This window comes from Liolophura sinensis, chromosome 3 (assembly GCF_032854445.1).
Source record: "Liolophura sinensis isolate JHLJ2023 chromosome 3, CUHK_Ljap_v2, whole genome shotgun sequence".
In the NCBI taxonomy this organism is placed as follows: Eukaryota; Metazoa; Mollusca; class Polyplacophora; order Chitonida; family Chitonidae; genus Liolophura; species Liolophura sinensis.
This window is the reverse complement of record NC_088297.1, coordinates 2326492-2343540: the sequence shown is the minus strand read 5'-3', so window position 1 is coordinate 2343540 and position 17049 is coordinate 2326492. Positions and strand designations below refer to the sequence as shown.

At 40.5% G+C, this 17049-nt stretch overlaps 2 protein-coding genes across 2 annotated transcripts in view; both read right to left on the bottom strand.

The window, feature by feature from the left end:
• LOC135463965 (TPR and ankyrin repeat-containing protein 1-like) overlaps nt 1-16272 on the bottom strand; it is an 80213-nt gene extending 63941 nt beyond the window's left edge. Inside the window, exons 1-3 of the mRNA XM_064741435.1 lie at nt 16119-16272; nt 14686-14954; nt 13050-13302 (exon numbers count right to left, since the gene is read on the bottom strand). Coding sequence (XP_064597505.1) covers nt 13050-13302; nt 14686-14954; nt 16119-16272 — 676 coding nt within the window. The remainder of the gene's footprint in view (nt 1-13049; nt 13303-14685; nt 14955-16118) is intronic.
• On the bottom strand, nt 196-10201 carry LOC135463905 (TPR and ankyrin repeat-containing protein 1-like). Its single transcript, XM_064741369.1, has 7 exons — nt 9898-10201; nt 8799-8997; nt 5798-7144; nt 3532-4913; nt 2687-2798; nt 468-649; nt 196-249 (listed from the first exon to the last, which is right to left on the bottom strand). Exons 1-7 carry the CDS (start codon nt 10093-10095, stop codon nt 196-198), a joined length of 3474 nt encoding a protein of 1157 aa, XP_064597439.1. The 5' UTR covers nt 10096-10201.
• Nucleotides 16273-17049: the final 777 nt, after the last annotated feature.

Sequence of the window (17049 nt, the reverse complement as noted above, 5' to 3'; positions counted from 1 at the left end):
GCATCCACAAGACACTTCGCCGCCTCAACAACCATTCCGCAGTTCACCAAGTACAACTTTGCAGCCGTGAGGAATTCTTCTCTCATCTTGGAAGGGTTGGCCTGTAGTCCACGGGCCCGGCGGGACGCTGCGTGTGCCATAGCCACGTGTTCTCGAGCTCGATCCCCAGCTTTCTGATAACATTTGATGGCCATGTCATATGAATGGCGCTCCATGAACTGGTCGCCTCTCCAGGTCCAGTCGGCCGAACTGGACATTTGTGCGAATGTTTCTTGTTCAGAATCTGAAAATATTTTTTGTGAGTAATTACAAATGTTGGTTAGGTGAAAAATTAAATTTTTTTGGCAGAAAAAAGGGCCATGTCAACCTTTTCTTTCTAAAAACAAATGTAACTTGCACATTCCATGTATACATAGCTGAATTTGAAATTTGAGGAGTATACCTTCGGCTGAAGTAATCGTTCGCACCAAGCATCTCGCTTTGAAGTAATCGAAAACCGATGCACGGCTTTTCTCGTCTTCATCGTAAATCCACAGATTGACACGAGCCCGGGTTATCGCTGTGTACAGCCGCTTGAACTCCGAGCACAGAACCCTGTGCTTCATAGGGTTAAATGCCAGTGGTCGGCAAGCTGACGTCTGTATTGCTTCTGAAAACCAACGGTAAAAACATATTATTATTATTATTTAGTATATTGATTTGAATGCTGCTTGTCGATTTTTGGTTTTGTATGCTCTAGTAATGCTCGTGTTAATTGTTATATACTAATATTTTATTCAAATAAACTGACGGCCAAAAGAAGCTTTACGACTCCGTGAGTTAACTTTAACCAGACTTCTTAGGAAATAAATACCAAATTATTGTAGGAAAACATTGTACGAAGCATATTCCCATGTGCCACAAGCGTCATATACATCCACACGAATTTGTTTTGAGACAACGAAGAAAGTTGAAAAATCACGTAACCCATAGATGGCCGCAACTTCACATGTAATAGGTGTATAAAAACGTTATAACGGCTGGTTTCCACACTAACTAAAAACCACCAAAGTAATGACTCGATTGACTTCACAACAACGCAAAGGCCCTGGGTGTGGTATCCATGGGAAACACCCAAGCCCACATTGCAAGGACCTTCGACTGCTCTCGTGTAACTGTGTCAGACTTGATGCAAAGTTACAGACAGACAAGGCAGACATGGGAGAGGCCAAGAACAGGCAGGCCTAGTGTAACTACGCCCAGAGAAGACGGGTAGCTGCGCACCTTACACCTGAGGAACCGCTTCCTGACAGTGCCGTCATCGTCAATCAGTGCCTTAGGTCACTGGTTCAGTCAGTAGACCGTGTCCAGGAGACTCATGGCTCACGGAATTAGGGCCTATCGACCATTCAGTGGGCAGTTCTTGACAGCCGAACATTGTCGCCAGAGACTGCGATGGCTTGAATTGTACACCGTTGGCAGCGACGTGATTGGCAACATGATGTTTTCACGGATGAAAACCGCTTCGGTCTGTTCCGAGCCGATGACACACAAGGAGTTTACCGCCGAAGAGGCGAACGAACGGCTGCATCATGCATCCAGGAGGTGGTACCGTTTGGTGGCGGCAGTGTGATAGTGTGGGGTGGGATTTGTGGAGAGGAACGGACACCACTGGTCATTATCTACTGGAACCTAACGGCTCAACGTTACGTGGAAGACATTTTACGTCCTGTTGTCCTGCCATGCCTTCAACAGCAGCCCCGTGGTGTCCAGCATGCCAACGCCAGGCCCCATACAGCTCGAGCTGTGCAGAACTTCCTGGACGCCGATTAAGATAGCGGCCACACCTTGCAGCCAACAGACCAGAACTGACGTTCGCTCTCAAAGATAAATGGCAACGAATCCCGCGTCATCTCATAAGACGACTTTCTTTTTCTCTGCGTCGGAGAGTTTTCCCGTTTATTGAAGCAAAGCGTGGCCATACGCGATATTGATGGTTTTGATGTTGACTGATTTTAAAAAATAATCAACTTTTTGTATACTCTGCCCATTGTTAACCAAGATGTAATGGCTATTTTTTTTACCCCTGCTCTGTTTGTTTACTTGTGAAATGATTTGAAGGCTGCTTTGTCCGTTCTTACTCAAGACTTTCAATATCTGAAGTCATCGGTCTTTTCGATATATTAAGCTTTAGTCATCCTGTTTTTCGATTGGGCAAAATGAACCGATTTGAGCTCTTCGTAAAGATTCTTTGAGCAGTTTATTCAATTGGTATAGCGTAATAATTACTCATGGATTAAAGAAAAGCTTTGACTGTTTCCGAAATTACATGGTCAGTGAATGAAAGCATGCAGACCTAAAGCATGGAAAAGCTATGTTTGTTTCCGTGTTACAAGTTAGTAAATACAAGCATGCAGATCTAAAGTATGGAAGCTAAAATGGGACGAATGAAAAAGATCTGGTATCTACAGACTACCGTGGATTATAGTAAAATTTCACCATTTGACATATACTGTAAAACATGACCCTCCTATATTACATTCGTCTTACCGCGATTAGATGGTCGTATGAAAATAGAACAATTATAATTTATTTCTATTTCGTCAGCAAAGCGTTATGTTAAACTCTACATATTGTTCTATTTGATCGAACTGTGAAAACAGGGTTGGAAATAAATATGAAAAAATACCATTCTTTAAAACGATACCTTGATCGATCTCTACCGGTGCAGGTGTACTGGGCCCAGCGGCCTGGGGTTCGTCTCTAGCAGTCGCCAATCGGTGCAGATACGATGTGACAATTCTCCATTCATCGTTAGCCTGGTATTAAAAGAAAGTAGGCAAAGAAGAAATTATATTTCTACTTCAATATGTCGATTACTCTTGATAAAATGATATTGCACTTTATTGTCATGACGTGATGTACGTCATGCAAACATGTACGGCGTGTCAGGTGGTACGATATAAGTGTCCACATAGCTGTAACTGTAGGAACCAGTGTCTGTCTGTCCATCATAGTTTTCTTTGCAACCGTTGATCTAATCAGATATATTCTCCATAGACGTAAAACAATTAGTCAGAACAGTACTCATGTCAGAATCTTTAGAAAACTTGAAGAGGAGAATGTCGCCAAATTACAGACCCTTGGCCTCTTCACTGGTCAGAGCTATGCCAGCTCGTGGCATGTTACGGTATAAGTGTCCATTTAATGATGAATATAGGAACCAGTGTCTGTCTATCTTATAGGTTTCTCTGCAACCCTTGATCTGGTTGATTTCATAATTGGAATTTTTTAAAGACTAGAAGAAGTGCACTGTCGAGTATCCGAAAATTCCGCAGGCAAATTAGGCATTGCATTCAACATGCTGGCTTTAAGCACAAAACCTACGTTCGTCAGATCTTGAAAATGGCATTGTGATTTGCAAAGGGTTGTTGCGTTTCTACACAATAACATGCTTCCATGAGGTCTCCAAAAGAGTTTAGTCATGGTAAAACAGTTTCTGACACAGATATTCTGCAGAGATGTAGAACAATTATATAGACCAGTACTCACGTCAGAATCTTTGAAAAAGTTGTAGAGGAGAATGTCGTCAAATTCCAGACCCTTGGACTCTTCAATGGTCAGAACCAAGCCAGCCCGCAGCTCTTCTGGAATGCTCGAACGTGCTGCTTCATTGACAACCACGATTGCTTGGTGTGCTCCAAACTCTATGGCTGATGTCAATCGCTGGCTATCCTTTAGTAAAACCGCCAGATCTTTGGAGCTGCAAAATTCCAGAAGAATCGGTGAAGGACCAGGAAACACACCCTGGTCTCTGTCCAAAAGATCAACTGATTCAGGGAAGAAGTCGACCATGAGATCAACAATGCTGCTAGCGAGAGAAAGGATTCCTTGGTGGGAGCGATAGTTGTCTGTCAACTGGAACACTTGTTTCGGAATTGTCACGCGACTTGAAGGCAAGGCGTCGTGGGTGTGGTAGAAAAGTGATTTGAGGTCAGCGAAGCGGAAGGATATCCCTCGCATGATGGCCTGGGCTGTGTCACCTGACAGAAACATATTGTTAGGACTCTCACAAAGCCTAATAAGAAGGCTCAGTTCTGCTTGAGTGAAATCCTGCGTTTCATCAACGTACATCTCATCGACTTTCCAACCAAGCACATTCTTATCTAGCCTCCTGTGAAGGTTAAGTATGAGATCGCACTCGTCGAACAATCCGTTTCGCTTCCTTTCTGTCTCGTAATTTGTAAATATTTTGTAAATGTCACCTCGATTACCTGTAAAGCTTGGGGCACATTTTCTGCCTACTTCTTGGTATTGTGCTGATGTTAAATAACCTTTCTGGCTGAGAAGGGACTGGAATGATCCCTTGATAAACGTGAAAATTTCTGTCCATACCAAAGATGGTTGGAATTTTGACTTTGCCCTGATCTTCGGCCAAAGTTCTACTACAAACACGTCGTAAGTGACCAGTCGCTTACTGATTTTTCCCAAAGACGTTGCGTTACCAGAAAGACGGGCTTCCAAAAGACATGGTGATGAGCTCTCAGCACCGGACAGACACATGTCGTCTGCCGCTGAGGTACCATTCTCTGATCTCTCAAAGAAGGTCTCCCCAGGCAAAGAGGCATCTAACATCAAAAGGAGTTTGCGTGACGTTACGAAGAGTGGGTACTTGTGACTGGGTATATCCTGCAGTTTATTCGACAGAAGACTGTCTGGTCTGCTATAAAGACTGTTTAGATCACAACCGTTCCTCAGTTCATTGAACTTCTTGTGGACTTCTGAGAGCAATATTCCATTCTTTGTGACAAAGAGCTGCTGAAGATGGCCTAGAGTTTCATGATGTGACGCTTGTTTGGCGAGTCCGCTGCTAGAAGCATTATTCTTCAAGTCGACCCTGTAGTTAACCGCTGGCTTCAAAGAAGAGCCGCAACCTTAAATAAGCAATGAGATAATGGGACATTAGAATCGAAATATGATGTACAAGGGTATTACACTAAAACAAAGCAGCCATGCGGTCACGAAAAAATAACCCACGTATACGAGGCAACAGCCAATGACAGCGTTCCACGACTACGTGCGATTGTTTCAGTGCAGTTACCCTGTTTAGTGCAATCTTTTGACGTTAGCTTCTTTGTTTAGTAATTACCCGGACAATGGCTAGCCACGCTAACGGTGTGCACATCATGCGATTTATAGTACCAATAAAGACGCACATATTTTGCACGATATAATAAAACATAAAATGTATGATGAGACATGGGATATCAAGATGTGTCACCGGACTGGTTAAACATAATTTCCCTCGAGCTGACAATTCCTGACTTCCCGCAGACCTTCTTCGGCATGCATTATCTATATAATACAGCGTTTATACTTATTGGTATCGTTCCATGACTGTACTGGCTTAGTTACACTCTTCTAAAAATAATTTCGTTAGGTTACGCCGTCATCTGTTTTACTCTCCCACGCTTCAGTCAAATGTAACAACCTAAGCGTCAAATCTGACACCCGCAACCCACACGTGAACTGTAAATGGCATTCCAAAGGAACAATGCGCAAATAGTTAATCCACTAGGTAACGTGTCGGGAAGAATAGTTTTCCAGGATGCAATCGGTCGAAATTCAAGGCACGGCATTTAATTCAAATTTTAAAAATTCAGTAAATAATTCCCTGGTCAAATGCAAATATATGTTTCTCTGTCGGGTTGGAATTCAAGTGTGCATAAGAGCATCACGTTGATGTAATAAACAGCATTGTGTACAGAGCCAAAATAATTTACCCGGTATTCAAAAATGGGAGGAAAATTTGTCATACCTGAAGCTTCCGCTGGATTCCCCCGCGGAATAAGGGGTTCTTCGCAAAGTGCCTGGCTCCAGTATGCTTTGTAGCTATGCCAAAGACGGTACAAACAACATGTTGTTTTCCCTGTCCCGCTGCGTCCTGCCAAGAGAAGGGCTGATTCCGGACGGACACTGATAATATTTTGTTCAACAGCTGTTACTTTAAACGGAAAGTCAATGTTTTCATTCGTTTGCTGTAGGATTCGGCGGACAACATCTGATGAGAAGTGGTAGAATTTCAGTACATTGTACTCGTTGTCGTTCGGATTGGCTGCAGGTGAAAGGACCACTTCTGCGCATTCTTCCTCTGGCGCTTCCGTGAACCTTTGCGGAAGACGATACCTAGTATTGTCTGTCTTAGACGGTCGCGACGTTGGTACCCTCACAAGTTTCGGCGAGCGGAGGTACGTTTGTCCCTTTCTATGGGACTTTTCCACTCGCCGGATCCGATGGGAGAGCTTGTCGTGATCCAGGACAATATCCCACACTCGAATAATCTCTAAATAATAGGGCTTTTGCTCGTGTGAAAGCCTGGGCGAAAAAGAAATTGCCAACTCCCAAAGAATGCGGGCGCCTTTGGATATCTTAGCCTCGAAAAGTTTGAGATCTGCAGATACATACTGGACGCGTTTAGATAAGGAGTCAGTCCATTCACCTTCACCCAAGCGCTGAATTGCATCAATAGCTTTCTTTTTCAACCCATAGGGCCATTTTCTGTCTTGAAAAGTTCTCCAAACGTCATCCGGGCATTCCACTTCCCATGCCAAGTGATCAAATACTCTGGTGTCAAGTTCAAAATCTGTCTCCAAGTTTAGTGGTTTATTCGTTTCGTTGTCGACCATTTCTGCATTGCCTTTTTCAATTTTGTGGGCAGGAAGCGAAACAATGCTATTCCCTGAATTTGCCTTGTTATCCAAATATGATCTTTTCTTCTCTAATGCTAGTGGTTCATCTTCTTTTGTCCAATCTTCACTTTCTCTGTTAATAAAGTCTATAATAACAGTTTTTGACGATGAACTGGCGTTTGGTTTGTCTGCAGCTGACTGCCTTGCTTTTACGACCTTGCCTTGAGCTGTTTTGATGCCCATGGTTAATCTGTCCCCTTGCACAGGCGACATCGTTGGTTGATCGTCACCCCTGGTTTGCGTCCAGCGCCTCAGGAGATCGACAGCCCGTTCTGTGTGGCAGCTGGTTCCGTACTTTCCTATCACATCTAACAACGTGTTGCCATGTTTATCTGCAATTGACGGACTGAGGTAGCTGTACGCCGGACCACCCTGAACAAACAGCTCCAGAAGCTTCTCGAATAGTTCAAAGTAACCTGAGGACATGAAAGTGAAACATTTGAGGGAGGCGATCGAGCAAATAGAACAGGAAGGTAAGTTAAAGGACAATAGTTGTCAATACACCAATAATCACTTTTTATGATAACAGTAATAATAGTTTTTTTTGGACATTGCGGACAGTCAGTCGATTGATTTTACAATATCCGTGGAGTGATAACATCCTTGGTCAAAATTATTCAGAGTATCTTAAACAAACTCAGATAAACAAATTTGAATCTAAATAGCTACATGTAGCAAAATTAGAAAACGCCACTTTAATATCTTCTCTGACGTTTTTCTAGATAATGGAGTAATGTGAGACCTGTGGGCTTTGTTTCATAGCTGTGTCTGTGACTGTTGGCCAACCATCACACTGTCGTCACGGCACCAGATTAGCTCTGTGCTGAAGCCTTTTACTTTGTTTCATAGCTGTGTCTGTGACCATTGGCCAACCATCACACTGCCGTCACTGCACCGGCTGAGTTCTCTGTGCTGAAACCTTTTACTTTGTTTCATAGACATCCAGTAGCTCGTGTGGCCATTTGCCAGGCATTACTCTATCGTCACTGCCTTAGTTTGGTTCTGTGTTTTGTTTAATTTTTACATTATTACGTCTAAGTGTAATGCAAGATGATTGGAAGCGGAAATGTTTGCTTCATCAAATCTGTTCGTGCCTTATGACAAGTTGCAACTCTCCTTTCTGCATCAGATAGGTTTAGAGTTCGGAAATATTCTGTTTTCTTGGGGTAAGAAATCTAAATAATGGTAAGATTCACTCGATACATGCTTTTTTGTGACAGTAATCGTTTAGAATGTAACTTCACCCGAATCTTTCTAAACAGTTTTCGGTCACCTAATTTCATTTCCCAGTTGATTTCTTTGACATGTCACCTAAAGGACAGTGACGTCTAATAAATTGCAATTAACATCACTTCTTTATTTTACCACATTCTCCTTAAGTCATGGTGCTAGAGGGCGTGTAATTTGCTACTATTAATACATTTACATGAACGGTTAGAATGAAACCGTAACTGAGTTAAATTGATAGGAGGTCGTATTTCACCGGTAACGTTTGAAAATTGGCCAACTGTCACATTAACGTCGCTGCTCTGAATTTACTCTCTATGCCGTACGTCCTTTAGGGAGTATATGGGAAGTATAACTATCCCCATATCATTGTCGCACCTTTGCCATATTATCGTTTAACTTTCATGTTCATTTTGCACTTTTATCTGTGAATACCTATCGTTATATACATGTTCTATATACTACTGTTATCAATCAAGTGGGTTTTTTAGCCTGTTGGCTCGGGATAAGATCAAACAATCAGTGGTTATGAGAACAGCTTTCTTTGCAGTGATGGCTGGGTAGTTATGACGTATGCCTATTAAGCGAGCTATTTCACATCAATTCCTATATTCTCGGACAAGGACTTAACAATTAGCAAATTTGCATGCTGTTCAGTATAAGTGTAGAAGTCAAGTGTTGGTCTGCCATGTGTAGCTTTTCTCCGAACATTGCACGTCGTTGAGCATGGCGTAGGGGCCAAGTTTTGATCTGCCATGTGTAGCTTTTTTTCGATCATTTAGACTGCACTTTGTCTTTGATTTCAAACAATTGAGTCAAATACAGCAAGTTGCTCCACTGTACCTTTATCCCAGTCCAAAGCCACCTTCAGAGCCACATGTAGTGGAGGGTCCCCTGTGCTCCGTTGGATGTTTTTCGGGCTTAAGCTATGATCAAGCAAAACGGAAATGACCCGAAATTCTTTCCTCTCAACGGCCACACTGACTGGCTCGTCAGCTCCCTTGCGTGATGGCCTCAGGCGGGCTCCATTGTCAAGCAGTACCTGAATGACCTTGTATAAGAACCAAAGGGGCAAAGCAGTTTAAATTTAAGTGTAAAGTGTAAAGCATTTTCTTTGTTTCCAATTTTATTATAATAATAATTTGATAAGTAACTCTATAAGTAGTTGAACCGCTTAGGTGGCGTATTGGTTAGAGTGTACGTCTTGATGTCAGTACACCCGGATTCATATTTATCAACGTCTTAAGACTTAAGTGAAAAATTTAAACACCGCTGCGACGGGCAACTCGTAAAGCCTTCTCCCACCTCTAACAGTACGGTTCTAAGCTATGAACTCTTTAGTCCCTCCTTTATTACGTCACAATTATCGGTGCATGTCTGCTCATAAAAAAAATGTGTTCTTCTGCGATTTGGATATTTGTTCTAGCTCGTCTTCGAGTCTACAGGTTAAAGATTTCGCTCCAGAAAGTTATTAACTTGTACAGTGATAAAAAAACAATGCATATGTACCAACCACAATACGAGTTCTTGCCTGTTCTGATTTTGACTGTTTAAAGCACTTGCAAATTATGACTTAATTCTTAAGTTGTTTGATAAAGATGAGCCCTAAGAGCAACTTTATCGAGCATCTTAAGACTTAAGTGAAACATTCAAACATGGCTAAAATTAAAATGTTTTGCTTTAGGAAGTTTATCTTTCCCTCTTCTGAGTTTAACTTTGTAATTGGCTGAAATGTATGACTTAATCCTAGAGTCGTTTTATAAATACGAACCTTGGGATCAAACCCGAATCGGGCCAAAGACTTAGAAAATAATACCGGTTGCAGCCTAACTTGGCGCAAAGTGCTTAGAGGTTAGATAAAAGAAACGGGTCTGTTTGACCACATCGATCACTTTGCATATTTTCGTAACTATTGCATTTGTTTTGTTTGACATAAACTTACCTCAGATTTCATTCCTGACCTCGTGAACAAACTGTTAGAACTAATCACGTTATTAATGTGAAGTTTCTCGGCCATGGTTTTACTTCCTGGATTTGCCTGCCTCCATGCCCTGATGAGATCAGCCACGATTTGCCACTGGTCCCTCTCAGCCATCTTATAAACCAACCTCTGAACTACATTACCCGATAGTTGGGTCATACAGTATGAGATATCTGCAGGGAACAGCGAGGAGATGTATCAGTGAAAAAAATGATAAGGTAAATCTTTAAGCCAAATCTTAGTATTATCCCAAAAAGTTATTCTGAGTACAATGTAATACTGTGTCGCCAATTTGAAACTTATTTCAGCTGTAATTTTTTTAAAATTTTGAAGAAATTCAAGAAGTCAGAATACACATCATAACCAAATTGAAAAAAACTTTTATTTAGTGAGCATCGCATGATACGTCCAGATCACTTCGGACTGACTACGATTCTGTGCTTAGTGACAGACCGGTTGGAACTGAATCGTTCCAATTTGGGTATATTTGGCCGAAACAAGCACAATTGTACACAGCTGGTATTTAAATAAGGTGAGCAAATGTGAAGCAAGCGAGGGCGACAGCAACGAAAGTAGAGGGGAATACGTGACCAGGTCTTTAGCATGTTAGCGCAGCGCCATCACGCAGAAGCCTCCCACCAATGCTGTCGCCGTTATTTCAGGTCCATCTCATGTTGTCTTGGGAAGTTCTCCCAACAACCTGCGAATGGTCCTGATTTTCCCCCGGGCTCTGCCTGGTTTCTTCTCATCATAATGTGGCCGTCGGCGAATAAGTGAAAAATTCTTAAGTGCGGTGTAATACTCCAATCAAATAAATAAATAACCATACGAAGGTAGGCAAATATAAGTGTTGCTAGCATTCATTCGATTATGACTGGTACATAGATTGATGAGTGATCAACACCATAGTCAAGAAATTTTCCTTTATAAAACAGTATATATATATATATATATATATATATATATATATATATATATATATATATATATATATATATATATATATATATATATATATATATATATATATATATATATGGTGATCAGTCCGAGTTACAAATTACATATAATATAATAAATTTTGAACTTGCAAAGGTGATTATTCATTCGGATACGTTATCTCCCGATGTGTTTTCTCTGTTAAGTTCAGATTTAATTTTATGAATGAAGTACTGTTCTTTGATTCCTCTGGTTTGAGCGTTATTCACCGATAATTTAAAGAATGGCATTATGTGGAACTTGAGCCCACTGTGTAGGTTACGGGTACATGATGGGATATACTTGGTGACAGGTAAAATCTGTAATCTTGGCGTGTTAATTTGTTGCCAATGTACCCTAACTTGATTCCTTAATGAATCACCGGTTTCGCCAATGTAGAATTTGTTGCAATTAGAGCAGGTTAAGACATACAGTAGATTTGGGGAAGTACGGTTTATATTAGCTTTCATACGGAAGTTAAAATTGGTAACATGAAACAAAAAATGACTGCTTGTTATTAAATGTTCACATCATTCGCATCCCGGGTATCCACACTTGGAATTTGTATAACTGGCTTCTATTAAGTTCGTAGTAAACCGAGCCTTTGTTAGAAGTTAAGATTAGGAACCCGTCTTTAACCGTTTATAATTTTGGTTTGATGAAAAGTTTTTGTGAGACGATCATTTAGTTCTAGTAGTGGTCGGTTGTTGTGGATAATAGGAAAGAAGTTGGCATTGTTAGGGTTATGAGCGCTTACAAATGAAAGCGTATCGGTGTTAAAAGTCAGTTTGCTGGTCCGTAAAACTGAAATATCAATTTTGTTTGCTTCGTCAATTCCGATGTCTACTACTTCTTTTGGATAATACCTCATTAATAGAAAAGTTTTTAATTCAGATAATCTGATATTTTGAAGTTATTTGTTAGGTACGATTATGCAAATTCGTCTCGCAAGAGTAAAAGGGACTGACTTTTTTGCTTGACGTGGGTGGCAGGATATATAAAATAGATATATAATTCTGGGTATATATAATGTAATTGTGAGTAATTGGACTCGACTGTACTGGTCAATCGGCTAACATTGTCTACTTCCATACCCGACGGGGTCAGCTTCTCCAGAACAACACTCAGACTTTCTTCTGCCTCCTTACGCAGGCTGCTGTGTGTTTTAGACTTATGGGACGTCTCGGATACTATTTTGCATAGAGCTTCCATGACCATGGAGAAACGACCTTTCCGATGAAGTTCTTTAGCCAAACACAGACGAGACCTACATAAGTCACAAACACTTTGCCTGGTATTTAGCGATTTGTCTGAAATACAAATGAAACCGACTACCCAAAAGTAAGCCATTTTATTTTGTCACAACTTAAGATAAAGCTAATGTGCTACGTCAAAAAAATGGGTAAATATGAAAAAAACATGTTTACGTTTTATGAAAAATAACACTACGACGTATAAAGTCGATCAAACATTTATGAATGTATTCATTTAATTCATTTGATTAGAGTATAACTATACTTCAGTTATACCAGAGCAGTCAGTGTGATGGGTACAGGAAACCCGAGTAAACCACTGACCCTTTTTTAATGACTGCGGTATGATGGCATATAGATTTTCCCAGGCTTTTGGTAAACAGCAAATGATACTCAACGAACCTCATGTTAGGCGACAAGAAAAACCCTGCGAGCTCTGTGGACGGTTCATGACCATGAGGTTAAGTAATTGGCATGACAATGGCATCATTTACTTGTCATAACTATGAGATTGGCTAACTGTCATCACTAGGCGATCAGCTGTCATGACCATGAGATCAGCTACTTGAGATGACCACGAGATTATTTAACTCCAATGACCATGCCATCAGTTAATTGTCATGATCATGAAATAAGTAAATTAATTCCCTCTCCGATGCTGAGATCTCTTCGCGTATCTTTGTGCATATATCTTTAATCACGTGATCATACTAATTCGATGCTAATGATACTCTTTGAGGGACACTCTCATTGGTCGCAACAACACTTTCGCCCTGCTCATCACAGATCGAAATTACAATCGAAAAGTTTTATTTACATGCGTCAAAACAGACATCTGTAACAGCCGTCAACCAAGGTGGACATTTTAGGTCAGAAACATACCTGCCTGTGGCTGTTTCTTCAGAAACAAATCGTACACCTCATCGGTGGGGTTCAGATATTCAATAGGCAGTTTCCCATATCTGTCTGGGATGTGCAGTCCTACACCGTGATCCAGGAGTAGAGTGATGGCTGACACTCCAGCAGGCGTGTCCGCCATGCCAGATTTCACCACGATGTGTAACGGTGAATCACCAGAACCATTTAGGTATTGTTTTTTCGTGTTGGCTTTATCACCAGGCTCCTCCAGAAGAATCTCAGGAAATCGAAGAGAACCCACGAAGGAGAAATATAAGAATAAAAACAGATACACGACAAAATGGAAAAAACGATTGACTAATATGTCAAGGTTTAAGACCAGATAAATATGTGACTAAAGGACCAAGTCAACTGTCCAAACCAAGTCTCCTTAATTAACTTTCTTTTAGAATTGGTTTGAACGACAAAAAAAACCTTAATTGAAACTCACACCCCCATGGAAACTTATAATACAATAAATTATATATATATATATATATATATATATATATATATATACATATATATATATATATATATATATATATATATATATATATATATATATATATATATATATATATATATATATATATATATATAAAATATGTAATAATTTTTTATAACGATGACAATAGAGTTGATCTTTTATGGAGTCTGAAAGCTGAAACTCGAGGGCAAATTAATGCATACCTAAACAATATTTTGATATTCTGAACTATCTCAGCAGCAGTTGAAGAATCAGTTAATCGGATATTTTGCCAAAGAAAGTTCAGATTTTGGAGTTACTTCAGCTAAATACAAAAATGAGTTGCACTTGACACCTAACTAAATCTTTTGGCCTATATTTTCAGACGTGCGTGGGAAGTCTTGCAGTAATCTGCGGATTGTCGTGGGTTTATCCCAGGTGCTGCCTTCTTTTCTTACTCATAATGCTGACCGCCGTCGTATAAGTGAGATATTCTTGAATACGGCGTAAAACACCAATCAAATAAATTTATTTTCCGAAAAAATTCTACTGAAAGAATTAGAAGAGTGAAATCCGTCAGTGGTCCATTATACCCTGCGCCCATCGAGATTTGCAAATGAAGTATTATCGAGATTCCCACAATTCACCGTTCGCTGCTGGATCGCACATGAAGACAATATGACAGATTGAAAGCGAATAATAGGTCTACTAAACTTCCTTCCTTTCTATCGACCACGTATTACATAGTATTCGTATTTCTCATTGGTCTGTAGACAGTACCGTGTCTGACATTTGAATTTCACTGAACATATCTAGTTGTCTACACTACAAAAGAGAGGTGACCCTGTCAAAACAGTCAATCTTTCTAAACATATTGATATCAGTGAGCGGATAGTCTAATGTAAACCAAGGAAAAAACTCAAGATCCGATTGTCCAAAGTTAGATATATGTCTCTAATCTGTGTTGATGACGTTCAAAATAGCAGCACATTTTTTTGGTGGTTGGCAAAATGTCTCTTTAAAAAATTCCCCAGATTGCCAATAAATAAACAACCAAACCTTATTACTTTCGTCAATTTCAGGTTACTCACCTGTCCGCAGTCCATATTTTAGCCCCAAGCGGATCGGTTCAGAATCGTTCTTAGTCCTTACGGTATCTACAGACGCCCCTCTTCTCAGAAGGGCCACGGTCACATCCAACCCCCAGGAACTCAAATCCTCGTCAGTTAGCGCATATAAGAGTCTTTTGATATCAACCTCGGTGGCACAGCGGCCCTTAGCTGCGCCTGACAGGGCATTGCGAGGTGGTGGAGACTCTCCTACAAGATGGCGAATCGCGTTCCAGTTATTTTCCTCTGACAGTTTCTTTAGGAGCTTCTTCCAGACAGGTTCTGGTGCGTCGATAGATAATCGACAAGGGCCTGGAGTAATCAAGAAAACAGTCCGAAAGCGTAAGATAGACAGCGGAACACTCTGTTTCGTTTTATTTACTTTTTTTTTTGAATATGGTGTTAAATGTATGTAAGTACTAGAAATTAAATGTGGGTCATAACGGCATTTAAGGCTGTGTTTAGATTGGGGAGAACGTATTGTGATGCCAGAGTACTTAAACACTAAATGAGTGGTACGAAAAGTCACCACAGAATAAAAATATCTCCTCAATCGTTCTTAAAAAAGAAATGACAACTTTTTTCAACCATAGGCATTAGTTGTCTGTCTGACGAAGGTTACTTTATTTGTTAGCTTTCTTAAAAGTCAACAAAAGTGGGCGAGTATCTAAAATGAAAACACACGAGTGTCTGGATGAACAATTGACGAATGTCTGGATTAGGAAAAGCCATTAGACGAGTGTCTGGATTACGAATAGACATGAAATGATTGTCTGCATTATGAATAGACCGGTTTAGTAATAGACACTGGACAAAAGTCAGGACTAGGAATAAACATTGGAGATTGGATGAGGTTCTGAATAAGGAACGCACTGAACGAGTGTCTGAATTTGGAAAAGACATTTAAGGAGTACCTGGATTAGAAATATAGATTGGGCGAGTGAATGGATTAGGAATGGACATTGAAGGAGCGTTCGGATTAGGAATACATATTATATATTAGGAATTCACACCGGACGAGTTTCTGGATTAGGAATTGACAATGGACGAGTGTCTGAACTGGGGATAAAGTGTTTGGATTAGAAACATACATTGGACAAATGTCTGAATTAGGAATGGACTTAAGTCTAGATTACAATAAAAACCGTTGGATCAGTGCGTGGATAACAGACAGACGTGGGACAAACGTCTGAAATGGCCATTGGAGTGTCACAGAATGTCTAGAATTGGAATACGAAGAGTTGACGAGAGTCTTGATTACACATGGATGATACACGAGTATTTTCATTAGGAAAGGGACTGAAAGAGTGCTTGCATTAGGAATAGACTCTGGACGAGTGTCTGGATTAAAATTAGACCTTGTACGAGTCTCTGGAATGGAGAAAGATATTGGGCGAGTGTTTGGTTGAGAAACATACATTTGATGAATGTCTGTAATAGGAATGGACATTGGACGAGTGTCTGAATTAGGAATACATGTTGGACGAGTGTCTAAATTAGGAATGGGAATTGGACGCGTGTCTGGATTAGGAATGGGCATTGGATGTGTGTCTGAATTAGGAATGGGCATTGGACGAGTGTCTGAATTAGGAATGGGCATTGGACGATTGTCTAATTTAGGAATGGGCATTGGACGTGTGTCTGAATTAGGAATTGACATTGGACGTTGTCTTAATTAGGAATGGGCATTGGACGTGTGTCTCAATTAGGAATACATATTGGACGAGTGTCTCAATTAGGAATGGGCATTGAACGAGTGTCTCAATTAGGAATGGGCATTGGACGAGTGTCTCAATTAGGAATACATATTGGACGAGTGTCTCAATTAGGAATGGGCATTGGACGAGTGTCTGAGTTAGGAATGGGCATTGGATGTGTGTCTGAATTAGGAATGGGCATTGGACGAGTGTCTCAATTAGGAATACATATTGGACGAGTGTCTGAATTAGGAATGGGCATTGAACGAGTGTCTCAATTAGGAATGGGCATTGGACGAGTGTCTCAATTAGGAATGGGCATTGGACGTGTGTCTGAATTAGGAATGGGCATTGGACGTGTGTCTGAATTAGGAATGGGCATTGGACGTTGTCTTAATTAGGAATGGGCATTGGACGTGTGTCTCAATTAGGAATACATATTGGACGAGTGTCTGAATTAGGAGTGGGCATTGAACGAGTGTCTCAATTAGGAATGGGCATTGGACGAGTGTCTCAATTAGGAATACATATTGGACGAGTGTCTCAATTAGGAATGTACATTGGACGTTGTCTCAATTAGGAATGAGCATTGGACGAGTGTCTGAATTAGGAATACATATTGGACGAGTGTCTGAATTAGGAGTGGGCAATGGACGTGTGTCTAAATTAGGGATAGACATGAATTGAGTGTTTGAATTAGAAAGATACTT

Bases quoted from the DNA above. Each gene is read 5' to 3' on its own strand.
- LOC135463905 (XM_064741369.1), bottom strand. From the start codon at position 10,095: ATGACCCAACTATCGGGTAATGTAGTTCAGAGGTTGGTTTATAAGATG. The intron at 4,914-5,797 runs GTATGACAAATT...TGCTTATTTAAG, and splicing joins GAATCCAGCGGAAGCTTCAG to GTTGCGGCTCTTCTTTGAAG. The intron at 250-467 runs GTGCGAACGATT...ACAAATGTCCAG, and splicing joins ACTTCAAAGCGAGATGCTTG to TTCGGCCGACTGGACCTGGA.